The 25448-nt window shown below is 44.9% G+C and overlaps 1 protein-coding gene across 1 annotated transcript in view; it reads left to right on the top strand.

Moving 5' to 3' along the window:
* Positions 1-25448, top strand: part of MYOF (myoferlin) — a 175569-nt gene that overhangs the window by 46404 nt on the left and 103717 nt on the right. The window contains exons 4-7 of the mRNA XM_052661026.1: positions 5674-5782; positions 8586-8673; positions 22880-23046; positions 23901-24029. Of these exons, the coding sequence (XP_052516986.1) occupies positions 5674-5782; positions 8586-8673; positions 22880-23046; positions 23901-24029 (493 nt within the window). The remainder of the gene's footprint in view (positions 1-5673; positions 5783-8585; positions 8674-22879; positions 23047-23900; positions 24030-25448) is intronic.

The following is a 25448-nucleotide window of genomic DNA, read 5'->3' as shown; positions in this document are numbered from 1 at the left end:
TAATCATAAGGGATTTGATTTAGATCATACCTGAAGTGGTTTTCTCCACTTTCTTCAATTTAAGTCTGAATTTGGCAATAAGGAGTTCATGGTCTGAGCCACAGTCAGCTCCTGGTCTTGTTTTTGCTGACTGTATAGAGCTTCTCCATCTTTGGCTGCAAAGAATATAATCAATCTGATTTTGGTGTTAGTCTTCTCTTGTCTTGTTGGAAGAGGGTGTTTGCTATGACCAGTGCATTTTCTTGGCAGAATTCTATTAGCCTTTGCCCTGCTTCATTCCATATTCCAAGGCCAAATTTGCCTGTTACTCCAGGTGTTTCTTGACTTCCTACTTTTGCATTCCAGTCCCCTATAATGAAAAGGACATCTTTTTTGGCTGTTAGTTCTAGAAGGTCTTGTAGGTCTTCATAGACCTGTTCAACTTCAGCTTCTTCAGCGTTACTGGTTGGGGCATAGAGTTGGATTACCGTGATATCGAATGGTTTGCCTTGGAAATGAACAGAGATCATTCTGTTGTTTTTGAGATTGCATCCAAGTACTGCTTTCAGACTCTTGTTGACTATGATGGCTACTCTATTTCTTCTTAGTGATTCCTGCCCACAGTAGTAGATATAATGGTCATATGAGTTAAATTCACCCATTCCAGTCCGTCTTAGTTCATTGATTCCTAGAATGTCGATGTTAACTCTTGTCATCTCCTGTTTGACCACTTCCAATTTGCCTTGATTCATGGACCTGACATTCCAGGTTCCTATGCAATATTGCTCTTTACAGCATCGAACCTTGCTTCTATCACCAATCCCATCCACAACTGGGTGTTGTTTTCGCTTTGGCTCCATCCCTTCATTCTTTCTGGAGTTACTTCTTCGTTGATCTCCAGTAGCTTATTGTGCACCTACCAACCTGGGGTGGATGTTAATAAATTTCCATCCAAATCCAGACCAGCCCATTTTCTACTTCAGCAGTGTCCATCATGTATTTTTTGTTTTGTTCTGGGACTTATATATTGTTAGTAAAGATTCAGGTCATTTAAGCTTTAGCAAAAGCAGATCAGTACATGTTCAATGTACAATATTATAATTTTAATCATCAAGTTAGGTTATGAATCATGGAAGCATGAGGAAGAAAATCCATTATGTTTCCATGTCTTTCAGGGTGAGTACCAGTTAGATAACTGTTAAACTTGTAGTTGTCGCATTTTTTAGACTTGAACATTTTCTAACTTTAATTTTACTTTGTAGGAACAAAAATATATCTTTCAGGCTGTCACAGTTGGCTACCAAAGTAAATAATTCCACTTGATTGATTTTTCCATCAGACATTTGACAAATGACATTTCAGTTTCTTATTCAAATTCCTCATTGTTGGGCTCTATTATTTTCCATTTATTTTTGATTGGAGGTTAATTACAATGTTGTGTTGGTTTCTGCCATATAACAATGTGAATCAGCCATACATATACATACATCCCATCCATCTTGAGCCTTTCTCCCAGCCACCCACCCTGTCCCGCCCCTCTAGGTCACTACAGAGCCCCTGGTTGCGCTCCCCGCATTATACGGTGGTTTCCCACTTTATTCAGCCGTCTCTGGGGTCGCGCAGAGTCGGACGCGACTGAAGCGACTTAGCAGCAGCAGCAGCAGCAGCAGCAGCAGTGGATATGTGTCCGTGCTACCCCTCAATTTGTTCTACCCTCTCCTTCCCCCACTGCGTCCACAAGTCTGTCCTCTGTGTCTGCATCTCTGTTCCTGCCCTGCAATAGGTTCACCAGTACTATTTTTTTCTGTATTTCATATGTATGTGTTAATATGATATTTGTTTTTCTCTTTATGATCTACTTCATTCGGTATACCAGGCTCTAGGTTCATTCACCTCATTTCACTGACTCACATTCCTTCCTTTTTAAGTCTGAGTAATGTTCCTTTGTATACATGTACCACCACCTCTTCAGCCATTCATCTGTTGACGAACGTCTAGGTTGCTTCTATGACCTGGCTATTGCAATGAGTGCTACAGCGAACATTGGGATTCATGTGTCTTTTTGAATTATGGCTTTCTTGAGGTATATGCCTAGTAGTGGGATTGCTGGGTCATATGGTAGTTTTATTCCTAGTTTTTAAAGGAATATCTATACTGCTTTCCATAGTGGCTATATCAATTTACATTCCCACCAATAGTGCAAGAGGGTTCCCTTTTCTCCACATCCTCTCCAACTTTTATTATTTTTAGATTTTTTGGTGACGGCCATTCTGACCATTGTGAGGTGATACCTCACTGTCATTTTAATTTTCATTTCTCTAGTAATTAATGTTGAGCATTTTTTTCACGTGTTGGCCATCTGTCTGTCTTGTATGTTTGGAGAAAGTTTTCAATTTTTTTTTCTTGTTTTAAAACACAAAACAAGTTGGCCAACCCCTTGGCCTACTGTCTTAAAATATGGAGAGAAGTTCATGAAAACTCACACCCTGTGGGGCTGAGGGAGACGTGGAAGAGATTTTTAAGCGCTATCACTTTGTGTGATGATTCCCTGTTTCATTAGATGGAAATGGAGTCCTGGACAGCCCCTTGTCCTCAATATATCAGGAAAATAAAAACCCAAGTGAGAAGAAAACATACTCGTGTTAAAATAAAAAAGCAAACTAACATATTGAATAAACATACTTATCTGAAAAATTACTCTGTAAAGGTCCCATCATTCTCAACATTAACAGAGAGAACTAATTTCTATATTGACCTAAAAGGGCTGGAAAGTTCACTCTTAATCCTCTGGAAGCAAAATTTTTCTTTCCCATTGTCATTAACTGACTCTACTTGTGATATTAGAAGAGATGAGAACCCATCACAGTTGATTTAATGTTGTGTGTGTATTTGGTCCAAGTTGGTGCACTCTTCCAAGAAACCATGTGCAAATGGTTCACAATGTTGAGTAAATTATGTGATACAGGGCGCCATCACAATCTTTGGTCTTGTGCAGTGTATCTATGAGGAGGGCATGGCAACCCACTCAAGTATTCTTGCCTGGAGAATCCCATGCACAGAGGAGCCAGGTGGGCTACAGTCCATGGGGTCACAAAGAATAGGACACGACCGAGTGACTAAGCAAAGCACAATATACCTATGCACAGAAAGTGAAGTCACTTATTCCAAGTCACTGGACATATGTGCTTGGATGACAGAACCCGGATCTACACTCTGGTCCAATTTCTGAGGTCTGAGTCGGGGAGGAGAATACAGATATATGTCAGTTTAAAAATAATGTCTCTATGTTGACATCAATTTTCACTTACTGATTTTTAAAAGAAAATGTTCTACATTTTTAAATACAATGAATATTTCTCCACAGGGGGAACATTCTTGAATTTGTTTTTGCCTGAAAGGCCAAAGCTTTTTTTAATTCTCAACTAGAGTTTCTTCACAATGGGTTTTTTGATATAAGGAATTTCTTTTGTCGTTTTGAAGACTTGATGTTCAGCTTTCTCATTTATTCTAATGTTATTCCATGCTATCATGTCTGCTATTGGTTGGTATAAGTCACTGCAAATATAGACAAGATATAAGTAAATAACATTTAAAAATTCTTACCATGTCTATTTTCCTTTTTCAGTATCTATACTGAGAGCATACCCCTTGACTCTCTTTGCTTTTTGATTACATTTCACAAAAGGGCTTCCCTGATAGCTCAGTTGGTAAAGAATCCACCTGCAACGCAAGAGACCTCAGTTCAATTCCTGGGTCGGGAAGATCCGCTAGAGAAGGGATAGGCTACCCACTCCAGTATTCTTGGGCTTCCCTTGTGGCTCAGCTGGTAAAGAATCCGCCTGCAATGCGGGAGACCTGGGTTTGATCCCTGGGTTGAGAAGATCCTCTGGAGAAGGGAAAGGCTACCCACTCCAGTATTCTGGCCTGGAGAATTCTATGGACTGTATAGTCCATGAGGTTGCAAAGAGTTGAACTCGATTGAGTGACTAACTCACAAAAGGAACTCCTTCAGTTCACCTACTCTCATATCATGTAATACTTTATAACCCCCAATTTACAGACTGTATTCCACAGGTTACACTTTTGTATTGACTAACTCCCTGGGGGATGTGTGTTCTCTAAAATTTTTTTTGATCATGTGTCCTAACTACAAAAATATGTTTCTTTCCTTCATTCAGTAAATATCTATTAATTAAAAAAAAACTATGTCCCAGTCTCTGGGGTTAGAGTAATGAACAACAGGAAACACTTCCCGGAGTTTTACTCTGGTGAGGAGGAACACAGGTGCTTCTGCACCAGTATGTTGTGTGCACTGAGGCAAATGGTCAGAACCACAGTGAGATATCACTCAATACCTGTCAGCCTGGCCGTCATCAGAAAGACGGCAGGTAACAAATGTTGGGAGGGATCTGGAGAGAGGGAAGCCCAGTACATTGTTATAATTGTAAATTGGTGCAGCCTCTATGGAGAACAGCATGGAGGTTCCTCCGAAAAACTAGAAATAGAGCTACCATAGGATCCAGCAAGTCTCCTTGGATATATATCCCAAAAAACGAAAACAAAAACTCTAACTCAATGAGATATCTGCACCCCATGTTTGTAGCAGTATTATTTACAATAGCCAAGATATGGAAGCAACCCTAAGTGTTCATCAGCCGATGAATGACTAAAAAAGATGTGGCGCACACACACACACACACACACTCTCTCTCTCAATGGAGTGTTAACCATGAAAGAGAATGAAATTTTGTCATTTGCACAACATGGACAGACCTAGAGGGTATTATGCTTAGTGAGTGAAAAAGTCAGACAGAAAAAGGCAAATACTGTATATTATCACTAATGAATGAATATAACAAAAAACACAAGAGGTGGATGGCTAAGTGGTAGAGGCTGAATATAATCCCTTGGGGTCTTGGAAGAGAGATAGGTACATACATCCAACTTTTGAATGATGCTCCATAGCATTTGGTTAACAAGCTACCCTGTCAGTAAACTAGCAACATATTTACACTTCAAGAAGGTCAACTTAGGATGTTTTTTACAGTGGGCAGTTTTTTTGTTTTGTTTTATGTTTTAAATTATTTATTTTAATTAGAGGCTAATTACTTTACAATATTGTGGTGATTTTCTCCATACATCAACGTGAGTCAGCCACGGGTGTACAGGTGTCCCCCCATCCTGAAACCTCCACTCACCTCCCTCCCCACCCCATTCCTCTGGGTTGTCCCAGAGCACCAGCTTTGAGTGCTTCATGCATCAAACTTGCACTGGTCATCTGTTTTACATATGGAAATATACATGGTTTAATGCTATTCTCTCATATCGTCCCATCCTCGAGTAGGTAATGTTTTAAATTTCCATTGCAGAAGAATGCCTAAATTTTGTCCTATTTTTCTCTCTCCCTGGATTCTTCAGGGCTTTGTCTCTCACCCACTGATTTCATTTGTGACTTGAAATTTCACAGGCATCATAGTGTGACTCTTGAAATGACTACTTGTTATGGAGAAGTGATGGCTAATATGTGATTGCTGTCAAAAGATCCTGCTAAGGAGAGCACAAAATGGCCCACATTTCATTATGAGTGATTTTTAATGATAACATATGATCAGTAAGAGAATTGGGAGGTCCAATGAGTAAATGGAAATGTGCCTCTTATGTAGTTTACTGAGTGCTTTCTCTTTTCCCCTGCAGGTTAATTGGCACGGCCACCATAGCCCTGAAGGACCTGATGGGCGACCAGAGCAGATCACTGCCCTACAAACTGATCTCCCTGCTAAACGAAAGGGGACAAGAGACTGGGGTGAGGATTTCCCTCTTGTCGGATGGCTTTGAAGTGATATGGTTAAGCACAAAGATTCATTAAGAGTGACATTATAATTAGCTCACTACACACACAAACACACATACACAAACCTATTGTTTTTGAGATAAATAGGTGTATTTGCAAATGATATGGCCTCATCCTGTACTCTTACTGACAATACTGCAGGTTAGATAAACTTAATTTACTGTGGCAGAATGCTATAGCTTGAGGGGGACCCTCGCTTGGTACAGCTCTGTGCGTATTCACTGAGGTGTTAACGTTTGCATGGTGAGTGTAGCTCATGTGTCAGATGCACTTTGAAACGTTCTATAGAAGATAATTCATTAATATTAGACCAGAATATCAATATGTTCATATCATGATCTTTATAATTATGTTGGCAGCTGAATGTTTTCTGATCACAGCCTCTCTAAATCAATATACACTGATATTGTCTGATATGAGACCAGAAGAGAGAGAGAGACTTTCTGAAATGTGCTATAAAAAAATTTGACTCAAGTATCACAACTCCCAGATTAAAAAAAAAAAATTATTTATTTTTTGGTTGTGCTTTATCTTCTCTGCTATGCGGGCTATTCTGTAGTTGCGGCACACGGGCTTCTCATTGTGGTAGCTTCTCTTCTTGCTGAGCACAGGCTCTAGGGTGCACAGGCCTCAGTAGTCACAGCACATGGGCTCGGTAGTTGTGTCTCTCAGACTCTAAAGCACAGGCATAGTAGCTGTGGCTCGTGGGTTTAGTTGCTTTGCAGCACGTGGGGTCTTCCTGGACCAGGGATCAAACTCATGTCTCCTGCATTGGCAGGTGGATTCTTTACCACTGAACCACCAGCTAAATCCCCTCAGATTTCTTAAGATTGCTAACAAGCACTCATAAAGCTTGCCTTGTTAACCTCTGATGCCTTTATTTTCCGAACAATTTATTTAGCGTGGGAGCCTGGGCAAATGGGAGAAAGTTTAAAGTATAAGAGGCCCTCCCTGTAGGGAAGAATACATTAATGCCCATTAGGAATGTCAGTTTTGCTCGTCTAGCCTCCAAAACGTATAGGATTGCTTTCAATTAGCATTCTAATCATAAAATGTAAATTCAGAATATCAGCTCTCCTCTATCTACCCAAAACCTGACTGAGAGAAATGATACTAAGAGAAGATGTTACAAGGCATTGATGTTTCTGGGTGTTTTCCTTCTCTTTATACCAGGGAAGGAAAGCGTATGTAGAGCCCTGAAATGGCAGAACTGTGGTGATTGAATAGAGTAAGGAATTGTAAGGTCCTGGCCCCCTGGTTTCTTCTCACCCCCATTAGGGGGCCTTCAGTACCTCTGAGAATCCTGAAGTTATCAGGAAACCATTGATGGCCTCTTGACCATTGATGGTCAAGCCATTCATGGACTCTTCTAGGGTTTGAAAGTTGAATTCTTGGATTAAGTTTGGCCGTTGAGCCCCTAATTGCATTCAGTGTTCCTATTGTTCGCTTGTAGCCATGAGACACCATTCTTCCAATTCTGTATTTGCCAAGAAACTGCTGTCAGAGACATCATTTACTTTCCTGTTCAGTATCTCCCCGGTTATAGTTCCTAAGTTGGCAAAGCATGTGCTGATCCATGTGGGAATATTCACTGATGACTAGACAGGTGGGAAAAAACAGGGCAATACATAATGTGTGTGTGTGTTAGAGTTTACCAGGTGTAGCAGAAGTAACAGCAAATGAAAGCGTGGGAGATGCCCATTTAAATTTGAATTTCAGATAAACAATGAGTCATTTTGTATGATAGGTATGTCCCCAATTTTATGCCCTATATTTTATCTGATAACCTGGGTAGAGTGTGAGTGTGCCCCACTCTTATTTTCAAAGGACATCTTTTATTCTGAGATTTATCCTTCCTCGTTTTTGCTGTTGAGATCCTTTATTTTGTGAAATACTTATAACAGTAGATTGTAGTTGTGGGCCTGCATTTGACAAAATTAGTGACCCTATGTTGAGTCCCACTAGCAAACTCTTTTGAAATTTTATCAGTTCACTAAATAGAAAAGTATAGGAAACTCTGCACTAAAATAATGATCCACATGAGAAATTTAACTCAGATTTTTAAAATGGAAATAATTTTATTTCCTATAATGAGTTTAGTATGTTTCTTCCTTTCTGATAATGAAAGTTTATGTAACATTTTCTGTTCCTCTACTTGCCTTGGCTTCTAGCCACCTTGGGGTCATATTTAATGCAAGAGGAGTGGTACTTCCGTTCAGCTTTATATTTTGCATATTTGTTTCCTCTTTCATCAGACTTGTTTCCCTTTTTTGAACCCCGTTTTATGAATCACGTTATTCTATAACTTTTCATTAGCCACATAAAAATCTTTTTGGAGAGAAGTGTAAAAATAAATTTTAGTAATTAACAAAGATGTCAGTGAGCGAACAAAAACCTTAATCACTTAGAATGAGCCTCTGGGACTGTAATTCTGCCATCTGCAGCCTAGGAAGGCGGCTCATGACAAGTTCATGCTTGCTCGTCACAACTTTCCTCCGGTTTATGAGGCTGCCTCTTAGCAACAATACACTGGGCAACCTGTACCGGGTACCTGCTTTTACAGGTGTTCCCAGTTCACCTGGGCTTGCTTTTGGGAAGACATGGAGGGTGTGTCACCCTTCTCTTTCTCTTCTCACTTTCCCATCCCCCTGCTCACCCCTTTGAAAATTTTACTGCTGCCGAATTGATTTGTGTGGTGTCTGAAGCATTTTGATGCCCTGCACTGATTCTATCTGCAATGAATTTTTCTACCCAGGCAACAATTGACCTGGTGATTGGCTATCATCCACCTTCAGCTCCACATCCAAATGACCCCGGTGGGACCAGCATGCCAGGCACGGGAGGTAAGCTGACTGTCCTGAAGGCCCAGCCTATGCCTTTAGTAGGGGAATCTACTAAGGGGACACAAGGACTCACCAGGAAAGCTTTCCTTGTCACCAGACTCTCTCTGGGTTTCCCTGGTGGTTCAGTCAGTAAAGAATCTGCCTGCAATGCAGGAGACCCAGGTTCGATCTCTGGGTTGGGAAGATCCCCTGGAGAAGGGAATTACTACCCAATCCAGTATTCTTGCCTGGAGAATTCCATAGACAGAGGAGCCTGGTGGGCTACTCTCCATGGAGTCGCAAAGAGCTGGACATGGCTGAGCAACTAACACTTTCACTATTCACTTTCAGACTCTCTAAAATTCCCTGCCTGCCTAGACAGGGCCCCAGGAGGCAGGTGGAACTGCCCTGAATTGGGACATTACAAGAGTCTACCAAATACCCTTTAAAGGAGAAGAGACAGTGAGACAGTTCCTTGCTGTTCCTGAAATTCAGCCTCTGTACATGGGTGCCAGATTAAAGAGTTTTGGATAAAGTAGAAAGAAATAGCTTTATTGTTTTGCCAGGCAAAAGGGCCACAGCTGGCTAATGCCTCAAGACTGTGTGTCTCACCCTGGAGGGGAGGTAGTGAGGAGTCTCAGTGTTCAAGGAGTGGGGTGTGATCAGCTCGTGGATATTCTTCTGATTGGTTGGTGGTGAGGTAATTGGGAGTCAGCATCATCGACCTTCTGGTTCCAACCAGTCTGGGGTCTATGTGCTTGTGGGCAGCATACAGTGAACTTCTTCCTCCTGGTTGGGGTTCCAATATCTGCAAAACAGCTCAAAGGATGTGGCTCAGAATATTATCTATAGTCCTTGAAGAACTAAAGGTCTTTGACTTGGCTTCATAGCTGAAGTACTATTATTTTGTCTGGCTTTACTGTTCTTTCTTTCTGCATGTTCTCACTTCTCTGATGAAATGTATTCTTTAACTAAAGCTGTTATAGGAGTGGGGGTCTATTCTGGAAAGCCTCCTAGGTTCCTGCCTGGGTACCTGACCGAGCCACCTCACAAGACCGCCCAGCACACAGACTGCAGCAGGAGGTCCCAGGCAAGGCTTTGCTTAGGGTTTGTAGCTTGCACCCTGGACGATGTCAGCTGCTTGTGAGTCTCTGGAGTGGTCTCCACATGTCTGCACCTCCTAAATGTGCCATCACCAGGCTGTGCACTCAGTCGCCTGTCTCACGGGTTGGAACCCCTCTCTCCCCCTTGGCCACAACCCCTTCCCACCTCCCAACAGCCCCTCTCTCCTTTAACCAAGTGCTTCTGGCTGCACAACCCACCTTGTGCTCCTTGTTCTTGGATGTGGGTTGTGGGTCATTCAGGGTGCTGCTCTGGATGGGGTTGGGCCTCAGGGTAAATTTGGGGCTGCAGGCGGATGGACATCTATAAGACAGTCAGGCCTTTCACACAGCGGAATCCGACCTCCTCCTGGTGTCTTTGCAGGGTGACATGATGTTTCACGTCTCTCTCTGCCTTCTTCTGCCCGAAGGTGTGTCACCAGACGCCCCCGTCTCCCCAGCCTTGCCGTGCACCCCAGGAAGGGAGGGCCCACTCACCCCACCATACTCACTGCCACCTGGATATTCTCCTTCCTGGAGGGGCGCCGAAACCCTGGTTCCTGCCAGTCTTGGCTCTCAGGACCTTTCTTCTCTGCATGTCTCAGAACTTAGCGCTTTGACCACCTGAGGGGTTTTCTCAGCAGCAGCACCTCCTTTCCTGCCTCGTAGTGTCTGTCCCCTTCCTGTGTGACTTTCTGTCTGCCTCAGCCTCATCCCAGCCATTGCCCCCGTGTACCCACCCTGCAGATGGCTCACTGTTATGGTTTGGACCTATTTATTGACCCGGCAGTTGTGTGTTCAGCCTTAGTTACCTGGCTCCTTCCTCCTCAGAGACAGTTATGACTGACATAGCCCCTTACCTCTTATAAGGACACCAACACATCAGCAACGCACTCACCCTCTTGCCAGTGGCACCTCGGGCAAGCTGCTTGGTCCTCTAACTCTCTCGGCCTCACACGGGCCTGGCAATGGCTCAGGAACGTCTGTGCCTCCCTTTGCTGTCACAGCAGTGATGACAGGTGCACCACGGAGGAAAGAGTGGGGTCCCGAGCAGCGCTCCATGAGGGGATGGCCCGAGTGGTCCAACCCATTTCCTTCCCGCTGCCTCCACCGATGCCTGCAGTCATCAGCATTTGCTCTGGCCTGGGAAGGACAGTGGGTACCTTTTGGCCCAAAAAAGGCACCCCCAACTGGTGGGCTGTCTGCTGGAGCCACTGAATTGGGAGAACCAGGGTGCCTTTTCTTACCCTGATATTTTCCCTAAGCCACTTCCTGTTTCCTGTTTCTTAGTTTCCTAAGGCTGCTGTAATAAGGTACCACAAACTGGTGGCTCGACCAGTGGAAATGTGTCCTCTCTAGTTCTGGAGCTTAGATGGCTGGAATCAAAGTGTCCAATGGTGGATTCCCTCTAAGGACTCTGTTCCGTGTTTCTGTCCCAGCTTCTGGTGGTTGCTGCCAGCTCTTGGTGTCCCGTGGCTTGTAGACGCATCACTCCAGTCCCCACCTATCATCACATCGTGTTCTCCCTGGTGTCTCAATCTCACGTGGTGCTCTCTGTGTGTCCGTGTCCAAATTTCTCATCTTATTTGGACACCAGGCATTGGATTCAGTCCACCCTAATCCAGTGTGATCTCCAGTTAGCTTGATTACGCCTGCAAGCCCCTATTCCAAACAAGGTCACATTCTGAGGTTACAGATGGGCATGACTTTTGAGAGGACACTATTCAGCCCTGTATAGTGAAAGTGAAAGTGGCTCAGTCCTGTCTGACTCTGCAGACTCCCCTGTCCATGGAATTCTCCAGGCAAGAATGCTGGAGCAGAGCCAGTATTTAGTGGAGCCGTAATAATGGAGTGAAGCCACTCCCTTCTCCAGGTCTTCCCGACCCAGCGATTGAACCTGGGTCTCCCTCATTGCAGGTAGATTCTTCACTGTCTGAGCCACCAGGGAAGCCCCTATATACTGGTAGATAAAAGGCAGTTTCATTGTCTTTATTCCATTTCAAGAGCCACAATAATGGGCCCTTTTGTGATACCCTTTCAGCTGGGCCTTTAGAGGGAGAAAAAAATAGCTCTGAGGTTCATTCAAGTAGAAAGCATATACTTATAGTTTACAGTGAACTAGCACCATTCTGAAGGAGATCAGCCCTGGGGTTTCTTTGGAGGGAATGATGCTAAAGCTGAAACTCCAGTACTTTGGCCACCTCATGCGAAGAGTTGACTCATTGGAAAAGAATCTGATGCTGGGAGGGATTGGGGGCAGGAGGAGAAGGGGACGACAGAGGATGAGATGGCTGGATGGCATCACCGACTCGATGGACATGAGTCTAAGTGAACTCCGGGAGATGGTGATGGACAGGGAGGCCTGGCATGCTGCGATTCATGGGGTCGCAAAGAGTCAGACACGACTGAGCGACTGAACTGAACTGAGCACCACACAGATTCTTAGTATTGAATATTTATGGAGTAAAGAAATTGGTTGTTGGGTATTCTGATTTATTGCTCAGTGATGCAGTGCTGAGGGTGGTAAATTCTTCAAGATACAGCTTCTGCTCTCCAGGAACTTTCAGCCAGGTTTGCAGACAAGACTTTTCCTGAAGGTATAACATTGTGGATAACAGCAAGGGTTTCGGAGTCAGACTGGCCTAGGTTGGATTCTGTGTCTGTTGTTAATTAGCCATATGACCTTGATTAAGTCATTAGCCTTTCTGAATCTCTGTTTTCTTTTACTGTAAGGTGAGGAACATAGTAGTACATCATGATGTGACTGCAAAGATTAAATGAGATAATGCATAGAAAGCACTCAGCCCAGTGCCTGTCATAGAGTAAGTCCTACATGAATGTGGTCTTTATTTTTATTATTACAAAAAATAATTCTGGATGACTTGTAGTCATGAGCTCAGTCTTTATGAACATTCAAATTGTTTCTTCTAAAAAGCAGAGCTATTAGAAAAGAATGATCTGAGTCACACTGAGATGACTAAGTGCTTTCTTGTTAAATATCTGGGGAAAAAAAAACGGATTGTGTCTTAGTGGACCAGGAAGATTTTGAGAATAAGCAGTTTACCAAGCTGTTGGGAGTATAGGCAGAGGTCCCATCTCCTGAGACAGACCCTTGTGAGCCCAAGCTCAGAAAACATGCCATTTCTCTGGAGCAAAGGCTGCTTCCTTAGCAATGAGAAAAGCACCAACTATTGAACTTTTAAACTCACTGGGGAGAAAACCCTTGGATCCAGACTCCCTTTGCCCAAGGCTCCTTTTCCTCATGGGTTGTCTGGGCAGCACTGAGCTCCAAAAATGCTAATGGGCTGAGTCTCCCATCCTCTGAGGAAGCTGACTCCTAGCAGGTTCTGTGGCTGGTGGCCAAGATCTGCTTCATAAATTCTTTTTAATATCTGATACTGCTGGATAGAGATAGGAAATGAGCCAGAACTTGGGACAATCAGGGAATTCTTTAAGAGGTTCATTTTTAAGGAAGGCTTTCTTGAGCTCTTAGTGTCAGAATGACAAAGGCTGCATACTCTGGGGCCTTGGTGGCTTAACTGAACATGTGTGGTGTCAAAAAGTCCTCTTTTCTTTGCATGCCTCTCGAGACTGTTCCTATGACAGAGAGGTGGGCTGACTCAGACCACAGGCTTGACCTTCTGAAAATTTGTTATTTTGCTGACTTGGTTTGCCAGATGTCATTTAGTTTGACTGGAGCCTACATTCCCATGGCCAGAATAAACTATTTTTAAAATCTCACATCCATTTTTGAAGAACAGTCTGTTAAAAGTGTACAGCCTTCAGTGCTAGCAATGCAAAAAAAAAAAAAAAAAGTAGCTAGACTTGGCTGCTTCAAATTCATTTCATTCCACAGATGCCAAAGTCATTTTGCTTGAAATTAAATTTAGTCCAGTTCAGAAAACATTTACTGATACCTGTCTGTGGAGCATACAGAAGAGGAAAAGGTATTATTTGCCACCAAGGAGCTTGTGTTTCAGTACAAAGGTAAGATATAATTGTAGATCAGAGCTAAACATAATAAATTCCTCAAGGGAAGACTAAGCTAATTATTACATGGGAAACAATTTCTTAGAGAAAATACTTTTTCGGCTATATTTCAACTGCGTATCTTTATTACTTAGTACAGCACTTGGAAAACCATAATTGTTCAATAAATGCTCAGTTGTTTGGGTGAATGAATGAATGAGTGAACGGTGGATGAGTAATATATATGGTTTAAATTTTTGGTCAAGAAGGGCATTTTGGTGAACATCAGAGTATAGGCCAAAGTGACTGATACATTCAGAGAGTAATAAAAGGGAAGCATGTTCCTGAGGTCTAGGAGTCCCAGACTGAGGATCTTTTTTTTTTTTTTTTTATGGAATATTTATTTTAAATTAAAAAACAATTGTTGGCTGTGCTGGGTCTTTGTTGCTGCGTGGGTTTTTCTCTAGTTGTGGCAAGTGGGGGCTACTTTCTAGTTTTGGTGTGCAGGCTTCTCATTGCAGTGACTTCCCTTGCTGCGGAGCACGGGCTCTGGGGCAAGTGGGCTCAGTGGTTGCAACTCCCAGGCTCTCTAGAGCTCAGGCTTAATAGGTGTGGCACACAGTCTTAGTTGCTCCATGGCATGTGGGATCTTCCTGGACCGGGGAGGTGAGTTCTTTACCACTTCACATTGGCCAGCGGATTCTTTACCACTGAGCCACCAGGGAAGCCCCCAGACAGGATGAATAGACCTTGAGGATCCATGGAAAACTTTCTGGACAAGGGACTGTTGTTCAGAGCTGCCCTGAAACACGACCAATGTGTTAGAACATCAATTGTAGGCACTCTTTCCGTGATTGGGTCTCTAATTGGCTTTGTCCAGCAAATTGATTGTATTAGACTATTTCTCCCACTGAGGATATTTAGGAAAGTCAAACTGATCATAATAAACAGATGGTCCTTAAATTTTAGACACAGTAAAATCATCAGGGGAAATCTTTAAATGTACAGATTTCCAGGACCTAGCTTCAGAGACTCTAGTTGATCTGAAGTGCCATCCCCCCAGTCTGTATGGTTAACAGGAACTTCCAGGAGATCCTGATGAAGGCTGATGTTGCTTTTGTTTTTTAAATATTGTTCATTTCAGTAATGTATTTGGCTGCACCATGTCTTAGTTGTGTCCCTCTAGATCGTCAGTCTTCCTTGTGGCTTGCAGGATCTTTAGTTGCGGCCTATGAACTCTTAGTTGCAGCATATGAAATCTAGTTCCCTGACCTGAGATTGAATCCAGGCCCCCTGCATTGGGAGTATGGAGTCTTAGCCACTGGATCACCAGGAAAGCCCCTGAAGGCCGGTTTTGGAGCTCACGTTGAGAAGCCCTAGAGTTGAGCATTTTAATCTGGTTAATGTTATCTTGTCTGGACTCAGAGCTCTTGGGCAGCATTCCCTAGATGGGCACACAGCATCCATCGATCAAAGGCAGATGCTGCCAGACTTTGCCTGCAAGCCCATGTTTGTATCGCTGTTCAGTTGCAGACCTTTCTATGGCACCTTTGCTTTGGTCAATGTATTGGAACTATTCCATAAGATTCTCAGGGCCTATTTAGTGATTTACCCCAAAAACCAGAGTGGAGAGAAATGAATTGCTCATGCTTGAATGCAGACATGTATTCTAGCATGTTAGATACCCAGCAAAGTTATTATTCAACATTCCAGATAAATCAGCATGTCATCTTCAGAATATTTTCCTGCTTAAAAATTTAGTCTCTCCTGTTCTGCTTCATACTTTTAAACTTTCACTGATTGTATCATACCAACTCTTGGTCCTGATTTTGCAGTGATCTTTTGCCCAGGGTAATTCTGCCTTAACCAGTACCACCATTTAACAAGACCTTGTCATGAGAAGCATAGTTAATATCACAGGCAGAGATTGACATTCTAGGACTCTGGAAAACAAGGTTGCTGTGTTTAGGAACAGGAAATAGTAAATATTGACCAAAAAAAAAATTCATATAGAAAGGAGTCTCCATTACGGAATGAAAGAAGATTAGCTGGGATGGTGACCCAATAAGTGCATAGGTGGAAAAGATGAGAGGCATGGGAAGTGTTTGGATAAAGGTACTTGCTGGTCAGGATGGTCCCGGTTACCCTGATTGCCTGTTTTCTCTGTGAAATAACAAGTAAGGTCATTAGTTGATGGTGAGGAGGACAGAGCATTGGACACTTTCAAGGTAAAAGTAGGTGGGAGTTCGAAAGGGTAGAGGGATTTGACTTTCTTGGCCAATCAATGGCCATCTCAAACCAAGATTTAGGACAGTTTGGAGGTAGATGCCTTGGAAACGTGGTACAATATCTGGTCAATCCTGTGAGTCCGCGGAAGGATTGAGATTATGAAATTAAACTGGCGTTAGTCAGTAAGGTGTGTCCAAGTTCAGTTATCTTTGTGAATGAGTGTAGTCAGTGGAGAGTCAAATGAGCCAGGTGAATACGATCAAGGGAGGGACTGAGGGGCACCTAGAGGTGTGGTTGCCGTGTTAGATCCCATAACCTAAGGGGTTGGGAGAAAAGCAAGGGCATGAAGGAAGTGGGAGCAGGGCACATGGTGTGACCCATAGCCTGTGGCAGCTGTGTGGCTGCCGACTATGGACTGGAGTGCCAGAAGGAGCAAACTGGAAAGATCTGGGAGATGGCCAGTGTAGTGGGTCGAACAGTGTCCCCCTCTCCCCAGTTCCAGTCTACACAGGGCCTCGGAATGTGAACTACTGGGGAACAGGGCCTTTCCAGAATGTAGTCTGTTAAAATGAAGCCATCCTTAAATAGACTGGACCCTAAAGTCAATGACTGGTATCCTGTGAGAAAAGGTGAGGGCCCCTGGACGCATGGGGAGGAGGCAGAGACTGGAGTGGTGCAGCCACGGGACAGGCCAGGAGCCACCCACTAGTAAGAGGCAGGGAAGGACTTTTCTCTAGAGGCTTCTGAGGGAGCGTGGCCCTGCCAACACCTTGGTTTTGGAACCTGGGGATTTGGGTCTCTCAGAATAAATTTCGGTTGTTTTAAGCCACTCAGTTTGTGCTACTTGGTTACAACAGCCCTAGGAATCCATTACCACCAGCAACTTCCTATTCAGTCAGCAGTTCCTAACTTGCTGCTGCTCCCTGTGGTTATGAAACACTCATACTTTGTAGATCCTCTTGGCCATTTTTCAGCGTACGCCTGGGTCTCGGTACAGGGCACGCCAGCACAGCGGCTCAGGCTGGGTAATGAAACAGCTTGTGCTGTGTGAAGTTTGGCAGTGCCCTAAGGGCCCTGGTCCTTCTTTGTGGAACACTTAGGGTGTCAGCATTGTTTAATCTTGTGCAGTTTCCCCCCCCACATAAAGGGGTGATTTCCTGTCCAAATAAACCTTCTGCTACTCAGAGATGCAGGTGGTAGGGATCACCTGGTGCAGTTTCCCACTGATCCTTCCTTTCAACCTAAAGTCTGACTAGCAGAAGGTGTTTCCAGAATAAATTGGCTCTTTGTCTCCTGCAGTCTCTTTCTGGAGCATCCATCAAGAGCTTAGTGATTAGGGCTTGTTCAGAGCCCACCACTGCAAAGGGCTATGATTTACCACTTCTTCTGCCATAAACAATGGAAACAGTGACAGATTTTATTTTCTTGGGCTCCAAAATCACTGCGGACAGTGACCACAGCCATGAAATTAAGACGTTTGCTCTTTGGAAGAAAAGCTACGGCAAACCTAGACAGCATATTAAAAAGCAGAGACATCACTTTGCCTACAAAAGTTCATATAGTCAAAACTACGGTTTTTCCAGTAGTCATGTGCAGATGTAAGAGCTGGACCATAAAGAAGGCTGAGAGCTAAAGATTTGATGCTTTCAAACTGTAGTGCTGGAGAAGAGTCTAGAGCATCTCTTGGACTGCAAGATCAAACCAGTCAATCCTAAAAGAAATCAACCCTGACTATTCATTGGAAGGACTGAAGCTAAAGCTCCAATATTCTGGCCACCTGATGAGAAGAGCCAACTCATTGGAAAAGACTCTGATGCTGGGAAAGATCGGGGGCAGGAGAAGAAGGTTGGATGGCATCATCAACTCAGTGGACATGAGTTTGAGCAAATTCTGGGAGATAGTGAAGGACAGGGAAACCTGGCGTGCTGCAGTCCATGAGGTCCCAAAGAGCTGGACACGACTAAGCGACTGAACAACAGCAACAACTGCCGTAAATAACCACCAACCCCAAATGGAACAGTCCACAGCAGGGAGGAAATCCTTTTTGGGCCCAGGATGGCCCAAGGACGTTCATCTTAGTTGATGTGTGCATGCACAGTCCTGTCTGACTCTTTGGGACCCCATGGACTAGAGCCCACCAGGCCCCTCTGTCCATGGGATTTTTCCCAGCAAGAATACTGGAGTAGGTTGCCATTTCCTCCTTCAGGGGTTCTTCACAACCCAGGGGTTAAACCCACATTTCACATGTCTTCAGCATTGGCAGGTGGATTCTTTACCACCAAGCCACCGGGGAAGCCCTTATCTTAGATGGAGGAAACTTAAAGCCATGTGGCCCAGCCTTTGCCCAGTCTGAAACAGGTTTGCACAAGGGGAGCCTGACCCTCCCGGCTTCCCTAAGGCTGGAGCCAGGTTTGAGAGGGGCAACCCCTAGCCACAGGGTGCTCTCGCCTGAGCTCTGAGTGGGAACTTTGCCAAACTGCTGGAGAACGATACCAGAAAGCTGGAGTAAGGGTCACGATGTCCTCATTCCACATTCATCAAGCCCCTGCTGTGGACAAGGAGGGAGTGTGTCCAGCACGGGGCAGGTACAAAGAAGAGAAGGGCAAGCCCCCTGCTTCTGAAGAGTGGATGGTAGTAGGAGGCCCACAGTCTAACAGATGCAAGATCATGTGGTGAGGACAGGATAGAACTATGTGTGCTAACAGGAGAAGGGGGATTCTCTCCATCTGGTGGGGATGGGTGGGACAGACCGAGACTATTTCATCTGGAACTTGAGGGAGGTGAGGAGCCCACCTGGTGGAGAACAATAGGAAGGGCATCCTGAGAACTTGGATCCAGGCAGCAGGCAAGCCCTTCTTTTGATGCTTCTTTAAGAACAGGGAAGAAGAAAATCTAGGAAATTTACTTTATTGTATTTCTTTTGGCTGTGCTATGCAATGGAGAAGGCAATGGCAACCCATTCCAGTACTCTTGCCTGGGAAATCCTATGGACAGAGGAGCCTGGTAGGGTAGTCCATGGGGTCTCAAAGAGTCGGACACGACTGAGCGAATTCACTTTCACTTTTCCCTTTCCTGCACTGGAGAAGGAAATTGCAACCCACTCCAGTATTCTTGCCTGGAGAATCCCAGGGATGGGGGAGCCTGGTGGGCTGCCATCTATGGGGTCGCGCAGAGTCGGACACGACTGAAGTGACTTAACAGCAGCAGCAGCAGTGCTATGCAAACTGAGAGATCTTAGTTCCCTGACCAGGGATCAAACCCATGCACCCTGTATTGGGAGCACAGAATCTTAACCACTAGACTGCCAGGGAAGTCCCAAACCTAGGAAATTTAGACTGGAGAGGGACGAATAGTGTGGAAACTTAAAGTGCCTTTAAGGAGAAGGAGGAAAAAAAGAGGGTTGGAGATTTCATTGTGTGAATTAATAGTGCTGACACCGGATAGATCAAAGGAAATGTCAAACAATTAAGCAGGTAGCAAGCCCTGCAGGCCTAGAGGAAGAGCATTCCAGGAAGGAGAACTGCAGTTGCAAACTCTTTGGATTGGGAGGAAATGGAATTTGCTTGAGGAAAAAGCAAGGCCCGTGTTTCAAAAAGCTGGGAAGAGATAATCATCAAGGGTTTTGCTTCTCTCTTTGAACTGAGTTACCTAGAGTCAGTTTCTGTGCCTGCAAGTGAAAGATAGTTCTTTCAGGAGTTCTGTTTTTCTGTTGATAACCTCTGTATTTTTTAAGGCAATGTCAGTTTGTTTTGTTTACAAGTATGTTGATTATCTGTTAAGATTACTGTTTTGTTATTGCCCTTTGAGTTTCCTTGTCTGTTTTGCTTGTTCTTTCAGATAAAATTTACTGTTTTAATGTTGCCAAAAATTGTAAGTAAAATTAGCAATTACAGAAATAAAATGTTTTTTAGGAAAAAAAAGAATAGGGAAGAAGAGGCCCAGATTCCTGTGTAGAGGGCAGAGGTAGCCATCCTTCACCTGTGGCTTCTCTGGGGTTTCCTGGTGTCCTGACAAAGATGTTGAGGACCCAGCAAGAAAGCATTGCCTTTACTAGATCCAGTCATAAACCAGTGAGGGAGAACAAGGATGTGGTCTTGGTTTTAGCTAAGTGCTTAATAATGTAACAAGTTGTCTCTGCTTTCTGGACCTCAGTTTTTTATCCTATAAAACAGGGTGAGGGGCAGGTTGGATTGAAGATCTTTTTTTTGGGAAAAAAAAAAAAACTTTTTTTTTTAATCTTTATGCTCTTGCTTTTTCTAGTTTCTTTTACATAGTTATTTTTGACTGCACTGGGTCTTTGTTGCTGTGTGAGCTTTCTCTAGTTGCAGTGTTGTAGCCACACATTTCGGGAAACAAACTCACTCAGAAGGACAGTGCAGATAGTGGAGCGCAGTTCATTACACCAGCAGGCCCAAGGCAGAGTCTCCTCTTAGCCAAGGACCCCGACCAGTTCTTGTGAAAACCTTATATACCCTAAGTATACGTGCCCAGACCCACCTCCCCAGATTCCCTGAAACTAGTCTCAGCAAAGGAAAAGAAAGATACAATCAAAGTTAACCCATGATTCATATGCCTTAAGCCCAGGTAGTTAACAGTGGACAATTATCAATAGGCCTGTGGTCATACCCCAATAAGCATAATAGGATGTATGATTCTATTTGGTTACACAGATAATTAGGGTATTCTTTTAGGGATGGAGAGTCTAGGTACGAGCTCTGGGGCTCTTCCTTCCAGGGGCCTGGTTTTCCAGTGGGTCTGTCATTTCCATAGATACTGAGCATAGAGCTCAAAGTCCACAGTCTGGCCCAAGATGGAGTCCTGCTTTCAAGACAGAGCCTGGTTCTGTTTCCTCCTTCAGCAGCAAGCAGGGGCCACTCAAGTTGTGGAGCATGGGCTTCTTGCTGCAGTGACTTCCCTTGTTGCCGAGTACAGGCTTTAGGGCACAGGCTGAGTAGTTGCGGCATATGCTCTTAATTGCTCCATGGGATGTGGAATCTTCCTGAACCAGGGATTGAACCCGTGTCCCCTGCATTGGCAGGTAGATTCTTAGCTCCTGAACCACCAGGGAAGTCCCTGGATTGAAGGTCTTTAAGGTCCGTTCTTATCAAAATTCTGTGAGTTTGTGACTTCTTGGAAGACTGAGGTGTGGCTCCAGAGAATGTGGGTCAAAGAAGCACAGAGCAGAGGAACAGAGTGGGAAGGCACGCTTGATGAATTGGAGACAAAGAGGGGGGCCTCGGAAGACCTTGAAAAGTGCCAGCAGGAGAGCTTCTCAATTCACAGAAGTCTGTGTGATCCCCAGTGTCCAATGCCATAGAACGTAAAGCACAAGCATTTGGGAAAGGGTCCTGAGCTTAGCGAGGAGAGGTCACGGTTGGTCTTTGTGGAACAGGAGCCAGACTCGGATGGGACGAGCATGAATGGAGGGGTGGGAGGAGGAATGTTCCTCCTGCGCTAAATGCTGGGGAGACCCTTTACTTCCTTGTGGTTGTCCGTTTCTCACTCTGTGCCCTGTCCCCCGTGCTGCTCACTGACTGCCTCCCTTCCCTACCCCATTACTGCTCTTTGGGAAGTGCTCCAATAAAACTGGCTTCTCAATAAAAGTTTAAAGAAAAAAAAAAAGAGAGATTAATTTGTTGGGTGCTGTTTTGTGCCCGGCACAGTATTGAAGGCCTTGCAATCTTTACAATAACCTTGTGGTAAATACCATTAGTTCCCCCTTTTTACGAACGAAGAAACTGAAACAGATTAAGAGACTACTCAGAGTCACATAGCTCAAAACTGGAATTCCCACGCAGACAGCATGACTCCAAGGCCCAAGCTTTAAGAGCCATGCTACAGGGCAGTTGGATGGAACTAATTCATACTATGATGTGAGTGACTGGCAGATGACTCCATATGGAAATTATCTCCTAGCATTTCCATATGGGATCATCAATAAAGGAGGAGGCTCGGGAGCCAAAGGTAGGGAGTACAAATGCTGGTATTTTTTAGACAAGGTAGTTAGTTTGTCTTCTAGTCTTGTACTGTATAGGTTACCAGGAGCTTAAACTTTCTGTGTATTAAGGAAAAAATAACTGAGGTTTGTTACTGAGTTTTAAAAAGTTTGTGAGTAATAAAATGAGGAAACATGGAAGACAGAGTTGATGTTTGTTATTTATAGGAGAGAAAGATCCGTGCATATTTGAAGACAGAGGGAAGGTCCCTATGGGGAAGGAGCCACTGGAGGTACTTGAAAGGGGGACCATTTAGAGGGTCCTCAAAGAATCAAAAGAAAGTGGGGTCTCAGGGACGGGAGGGGGTTCACTCAAACCGTGTTTTCCCCACTGAGTGTGAAGGGAAGTTAGGGGACAGGTGGGAGGGTGGAGCGAGAGTATGATGACCACCTCAGTCTGCTTGGCAGGAAACTGGAGCCGGTTTCTCATCTACCATGAGGGTGGAGAGGGCATTCACGATCAGGAGACTCAGGCAGAAAGGAGACTGTGCAAGACCTCACGAGGAAAGTTCTAGAGAAAAGGCCTGCAGTGGGAAGGGCGGACTGGAAGTCTCCCCAGCAAGTCTCCAGTTTCCCTGGCGTTTCCACACATCACCGTCCTAACCACAGGCAGACCCCTGACCTCAAGCTGGCTCCCAGATCAGAAGTGAGTGATGGTCTGCCTGGGTCCATTCGTACCATCTCCTCTCCTCATGCTCCCCGTGGCCTCTGGCGTTCTCCTAGCCACCTTGAAGACAGCCTGAATGAATGCCGTTGTGCACGTGAACACATTTGCCTAAAGAATCTGTATCTGAGTCACAGCTTGTCCCAAGTCACTATCACCAAGAAGCGTCTCCCTCACCTGCTGCCTCAGCAGCAGGGAAAACTCTCTGGAATGTTGAGACTCATACAGGATGAGGACTGTCTCTGAATGCATCCCTTTTTGGTATTTTAGGAGACGAGGAGGAAGATGGAGGTGATGAGGACAGGTTGGACAGTCCGGTCAGGGGCCCAGGGCCCAGGGAGCCAGGAGGGACCGTGTCGGAAGCTCACCTTGCCCGGAGGCTCACGAAAGCGAAGAGCAGCCGACGCATGCTGTCTCACAAGCCACAGGACTTCCAGGTAGGAACAGCCCCAGGGCCCCACATCCCTGCTGTACCAACACCGTGTTGTCCAGCTTCTGGCAACTGTGGTGTTGTTAGAAGAGCTTCTGCCTATGGGCAGTGGCTTAACCAGTAAAAAGGGATGTAAGGGCATAAAGTCAGTGAGAAGAGCTCCCCATCTTTCTTCTGCAAGCAGCAGTAAATGTTGTCAATCCGGATGAGTCTCTTCAGAGAATTAAAATTCCCTTTGGTAGTGGGAAGTGAGAGAGTTAGTCATGTCTGACTTTTTGTGACCCCATGGACTGTAGCCCACCAGGCTTCTCTGTTCGTGGGGTTCTCCAGGCAAGAATACTGGAGTGGGTTGCCATCCCCTTCTCCAGGGGATCTTTCCAACCCGGGGATCAAACCTGGATCTCCCACACTGCAGGCAGACTCTCTCCCATCTGAGCCGCCAGGGAAGCCCAAGAGCTAATCAAGCAGTGGAAGCACTGGTACTGTGTTTTCTCGGAGCTCTGGCTGCTTCCTTGGGAGATAGCCATGGAGGGTGTTAGTACCTTAGTACCTTCCCAGGGATCAGGAAGACCAGGTAGGAGGCTGACTCTGGGCAGCAGCCTCCACCCTGCCCTTCGCTTTCCCAGGCCAGTTCTAGACTACTGCAAGCCCATGACTGCTCTTGGTTGTGCCAACCTGACCCCAGTTCCCATCACGAGAATGGGCGCAGGTGGACACTCCTTGAGCACCAGTACATTGCAAAGCTGCGCTGGCCTGGTTTCAGTGGTCCTTACGGGTGAATGAGCCAAGGTGACACCTGTGGATTCTCTTACATGTCATGCTGGGAAGGGTTCAGTGACGACTCCCCTTCTGTACTTGCAGATCCGGGTCCGAGTGATCGAGGGCCGGCAGTTAAGTGGCAACAACATCAAGCCTGTGGTCAAAGTCCACGTCTGTGGCCAGACACACCGAACGAGAATCAAGCGAGGGAACAATCCATTTTTTGATGAGGTAAACGGGCAGATGCATGTCCTTGTGTGTCTGTTTTATTTACGTGTACCTTCTCAGCTTCCACCCACTTCTCTACAGTCCCAAGTGGGAGAGGACCACCTGTGCAGACTCAACGGTACACAGAGGACAAAGTTCCAGCCTTAAACATTCTGTGCTAAGAACCCCTGGGGTCTTGGAATCACATGGCCTGCTTCATTATTGGTTCTCAGAGAAGCCCAGTGTCTTTCTGATGGTTTTACAACAACTTCTGGAGGAAGCCCTTCCAAATGGGTCTTTGTGCCTCTTACCATGGTCCACACAGAATACTTGTCCTAAGTGCCTTTGTGCTTTTTAATTAGCAAATGTCTCTGAGGGGTGACTCCATGTGACTTGAGTAACCCAACTTTATAAAGGTGTCAAAACCTACTTGACTATAAAAAACAACACAGGTTAGAAGAAGCAATTATGAGCAGAAAGGGTTTTTTCCCCCATAATGAGATTATAGCCTGTTCTGATGACCTCTTCTGCAACACTCTTCAAAAATGCTGGATACCTTGACAGTTGTCTTCAATGCCATGAAATTCCACATTTAGGACTGTGAAGAGAAATGATAAATTTGGGGAATTTTTCACATGCCAGCCTTACTCTGCCAAGGAGCCGTTTCTGAGATTCCTGGGGCCTCATGCTGTGATCTCTGAGGCCAGGCATTTCCTACCACAGCTTCCTCTCACAGTTCCTCTTAGTTCCCAACATTTTGTAATCCCAGCCCTGGTGCTGGTTCTTTTTTTCTCTGTTCACAAAAGGAACGGGTTTTTTTCTGTGTGGTGCTCCTGGTTGTTTCCCTATGTTCAACTTGGCGCCCCCAGCTTTTCAGAGGCTCCATTTTCTTCTCACTTCGGGCTTCTCCTTAGATGAATCACAGACACCAGCAGGCAGGTATTGTCAAAGCTAACATGAGAGGTGGGTGCTTTTAGAGACAGGGCGCTGGAAGTGGACTTCAGGGAAGGCTGGGTGAAAGTCATCTTGGGGGATGAGACAGGATTGCAGGAAGGACAAAATATGGGACACTTGATGCCTAGAGCGTAGGACCCATCCAAGTGTTTATTGAAGGAAATTTACACATCTCAAAGTAGCCTGGAGTTAAAACTCCCCTCCCAGTCCTCCCCACCATTCTAAGAAAACAAAGAACTCTCTCACCCGCAGAGAAAAAATGGCCATTAAGGTTGATTATGCCCAGCTCCCAGCCGGTCCAGCCTCTGGCCTATCTGCAGAATTCCTTGCCCCGGGTGTTTAAGAGATAACTACTCCAAACAACCTTGGAGAAGAACTGGCCCCCTTAAGACAGTACATTTCCACATATATACTTACTCTTTTCTTGGATTAGTGCAGCAGCTCACTAATCTGACTGCTGCCCCTTCTCTCCTCATTAAAGGTGATCCG

Source organism: Budorcas taxicolor, chromosome 23, assembly GCF_023091745.1.
Source record: "Budorcas taxicolor isolate Tak-1 chromosome 23, Takin1.1, whole genome shotgun sequence".
Lineage (NCBI taxonomy): Eukaryota > Metazoa > Chordata > Mammalia > Artiodactyla > Bovidae > Budorcas > Budorcas taxicolor.
This window is presented reverse-complemented; position numbering and strand designations above follow the sequence as displayed.